We start from the raw sequence: 4250 nt of genomic DNA, 5'->3' as shown, positions 1-4250 counted from the left end.
TATATATATATATATATATATATATATATATATATATTATAATAGCTTATATTTTTGGTTATCGTTTACTTACTCATTAAATATTATTTTATTACAAGTTAAACATTTATAGTAAGTAAGATTTGTTTTTAGAACAGGTACGACGTTTCGATCATTCTCAAGTACACAAGCATGATCGAAACGTCGTACCTGTTCTAAAAACAAATTTTACTTACTGTAAAATCTGTAACTTGTAATAAAATGATTATAATAGTTTAATAACTCGAGTTGAACTTTATAACACTTGGATGTTGTTAGTACTATTGTATCAACTATTTAGAAGCCACCGAAATAATAAGGAGACAGTAACAAATAAAGTAAGAATTGTAAAAAACAACTAAATAATTTCAATTGTTCATCTTTATCGGTTTTGCCATGTTTTTTGTTTCTTCAGAAGTAGATTTTGTGGTTATCTTTAGATTGTTTGACATATTTAGCGTGTTATAAAAATCAACGTGTCTTGTTATTGATTAGGCCATAGACTATAATTCCTACACGAGTTATGGCCAAGCTGGATACGCTTACTACCCATCACAAGGATACGGTCCGTGTGTTCAGTCACCCACTTGTAGCTCTTCTCTTGGAATGACTGGGGCTCCTACTAACACATCTTACCAGATGGGGCCAACGCCTAACGTCCCAAGCAGAGGTAAGGTGGAGGTGTTATTATGATTCTGTGCATTTAATGAAATATATATACGTAGGAAATTGTTTCTAAGTCGTAACTTATCATTAGACGGTAGGTAAATGGAATAATTAAAAATACACCTGATATTATTATTTTTGCATCTTTTCTTGTCTTTTAAACAATGTTCATAATTTCTACAAAAACAAAAATAAACTTTCGATTCTTGCAGCTAGCCCTCAATTTAATCCAGAGAGCAACTTGTCCTTAAAGAACGACACAACAAATGGGACAGTGAAGAAAGGTAGGTTTTAGGTGTTAATGTTATCTATTTTACAAACTATTATATTCTCAGGATTGCACAGTCTGGTTTTATCAGTTCAGAACAAGTTCCGTTGATTTTATTTTTATTTTGACTATATTCTTTGTTTAATTGGAGCGTGTGTGTTGCTGATATAGAGGGGAAAATGCATTGAAAAATGTAACAATAATGAAAAGACATTTTCGCCCTTGCTTCGCAGACAGTTATAATAATACAACTAAGGATTTCTTGTTATTTATACTTTGTTAGGTGCAATGAAGTTTGACTACAATGTGTATTTAGCCCTTCTGAGAAGTGCTTGTTGTATAAATATCTAACCGACTACAACGTGTATTTAGCCCTTCTGAAAGTGCTTGTTGTCTAAATATCTAACCGACTACAACGTGTATTTAGCCCTTCTGATAAGTGCTTGTTGTCTAAATATCTAACCGGCTACAACGTGTATTTAGCCCTTCTGAGAAGTGCTTGTTGTCTAAATATCTAACCGACTACAATGTGTATTTACCCCTTCTGAGAAGTGCTTGTTGTCTAAATATCTAACCGACTACAACGTGTATTTAGCCCTTCTGACAAGTGCTTGTTGTCTAAATATCTAACCGACTACAATGTGTATTTAGCCCTTCTGAGAAGTGCTTGTTATCTAAATATCTAACTGACTACAACGTGTATTTAGCGCTTACGAGAAGTGCTTGTTGTCTAAATATCTAACCGACTATAATTTGTATTTAGCCCTTCTGATAAGTGCTTGTTGTCTAAATATCTAACCGACTACAATGTGTATTTAGCCCTTCTGAGAAGTGCTTGTTCTCTAAATATCTAGCCGACTACAATGTGTATTTAGCCCTTCTGAGAAGTGCTTGTTATCTAAATATCTAACCGACTACAATGTGTATTTAGCCCTTCTGATAAGTGCTTGTTATCTAAATATCTAACCGACTACAATGTGTATTTAGCCCTTCTGATAAGTGCTTGTTCTCTAAATATCTAGCCGACTACAATGTGTATTTAGCCCTTCTGAGAAGTGCTTGTTATCTAAATATCTAACCGACTGTTCAACTGGGAGAACGACTAAAAAGATAAACGGGAATATTGAATTTGTATCTTTGTCTCTAACACGTTTACTTTATTCATGAAATAACGAAAGAACAAGTAGTCGGTTAGATATTTAGATAACAAGCACTTCTCAGAAGGGCTAAATACACATTGTAGTCGGCTAGATATTTAGAGAACAAGCACTTATCAGAAGGGCTAAATACACATTGTAGTCGGTTAGATATTTAGATAACAAGCACTTATCAGAAGGGCTAAATACACATTGTACATATTTAGATAGGAATACGTGTTATAAAGGTTTTGGAAAACTAGTTATTACTTCAATATATCGATTGAGGACAAGCCTAAATTTTCTAAACCAGTCTGACCTCGTCAGATATTAATGGGATTACGGCTGAAAATATCGCAAGCAGTGACGGTACTAGAATCTGGGTTTAGATACCCGTGGTGGGCACAGCACAGATTTCGTGCTTAAGTACAAACTAATCATTATAGATAAGAACGATATATTAATTACTGTGTTCATTAGTAGTTCCTACCTATATAGGTAATTGGCTTGTATAAGATAATTAATGATAACTACTAGCGAGAAGACGTAAAAATCTGAGTTATAACAAGTTTGAACACTTGTTGTGAAGCGTCCATGTACTCAAAGTTTGCAACTTCTTGAACAGTTTGTTTGTTGTGTTAGAGCAAAGCTACTTTGGGCTATTTGCCGTGTTCACCACGGGAATCGAACCTCGGAGTTTAGCCGTATAAGTCTTTAAATTTACTACCACCCCACTGGGGGACTTGTTGAACAGAGTGTTTTGATGTGTTAGAGCAAAGCTACTTTGGGCTATTTGCCTGTGTTCACCACGGGAATCGAACCTCAGAGTTTAGCCGTATAAGTCTTTAAATTTACTACCACCCCACTGGGGGGACTTGTTGAACAGAGTGTTTTGATGCATGTTTATGTATGTGTGTCTATATATATCACATCTCAATGCACTCAGTTTGCACCTTCTTGAATAGATTATTTTGATGTATATTTATTTTTTATGTAACATTTCAGGGAGTAATAGGAGTGGTCGAGGACGTGGTAGGCGACAAAACAACCCCTCTCCAGATCCAGATAACGATTTGGAAAGGGTTTTTATTTGGAACTTGGACGAAACCATCATAATATTTCACTCCCTCTTAACCGGTTCTTACGCTGCACGTTATGGAAAGGTAAAGACAATTCCTTTTATTCTATGTAGATCATGTATGAGTCAATTTTATAGTTGGATATAACTTAACTTAGTTTTTGAAAAGGATGAAATTGAAAATACTGACCACTAACGCGAACACGAGTGTAACGGTATATGATTTGCAGAATCTGTCAGAGCAGCACGAGATGGTAGTTCTTGCTACTCTGTATCAGAGGACAAAGAGACACGAATTATCCAGTAATTTATACTCTGTATCTGGAATTCTCATAGCGATAGTAACGACTAAGTGTCATTTGAATATTTAACAAACTACAACGTAAACATTATTCGAGCTTTGAAAACCTCTGTAACTGAAAATCACCGTGACCTTATCAATGGATGCGAAGCTTATGTCGGATACGTAACTACTATTATTGTTCACTGTTGTAAAATAAAAAGGATCCTTTATCATCGTGGCTTTTGCTTGTTGCCATCTTTGTCCTAGTTTTTAAACAGCGTTCCCTTGTCCATTTTACAGACGCTTGTTGATGTGTTTCGCAGTGTTAATACTTACTTTATACAAGGGTTCTTTTGTTTCTGTCAACGTAGTTCGTTGAAGATAGGCCACAACTGTCTGGTTGTTTACTTCTAAGTGATTTCGTTTTATTGAAATCATTATTTGACGAACGTCTGTGTGTCTTCGTGTAACTGGCGAACCGCTGGACCGATTTTCTTCACACCGACATGTACCCTTAAGGTGCTCAATTGGGGGGGGGGTCACGTCGGCATTCGGATTTGTCCCGGTGGAGTGATATAGGGGTCCGAATTCCGTTCTTACGTCAGGTGGTATATATATATAAACTGACATCATTTTGAGTTGTTACACTGTGTAAGGGTACAGGTACTTATTTTCGGCAAATTTCCTAGAGAAACGAGGGTAAGGGTGAAATAAATTTCAGGATAGTTGCAAACATTGTTAAATAACAATGAATTATATTTGTAAAAAAATCGTAAAACAGAGACCACAGGTACTTATTTT

At 35.4% G+C, this 4250-nt stretch overlaps 1 protein-coding gene across 1 annotated transcript in view; it reads left to right on the top strand.

Annotated features, from left to right (window-relative positions):
* The window catches only part of LOC106470210 (eyes absent homolog 1-like), a 100472-nt gene that overhangs the window by 75841 nt on the left and 20381 nt on the right, over positions 1 to 4250 (top strand). The window contains exons 6-8 of the mRNA XM_022398813.1: positions 514 to 688; positions 897 to 968; positions 3094 to 3251. Coding sequence (XP_022254521.1) covers positions 514 to 688; positions 897 to 968; positions 3094 to 3251 — 405 coding nt within the window. The remainder of the gene's footprint in view (positions 1 to 513; positions 689 to 896; positions 969 to 3093; positions 3252 to 4250) is intronic.

The sequence above is a fragment of the Limulus polyphemus genome, unplaced genomic scaffold, assembly GCF_000517525.1.
Source record: "Limulus polyphemus unplaced genomic scaffold, Limulus_polyphemus-2.1.2 Scaffold3879, whole genome shotgun sequence".
In the NCBI taxonomy this organism is placed as follows: Eukaryota; Metazoa; Arthropoda; class Merostomata; order Xiphosura; family Limulidae; genus Limulus; species Limulus polyphemus.
This window is presented reverse-complemented; position numbering and strand designations above follow the sequence as displayed.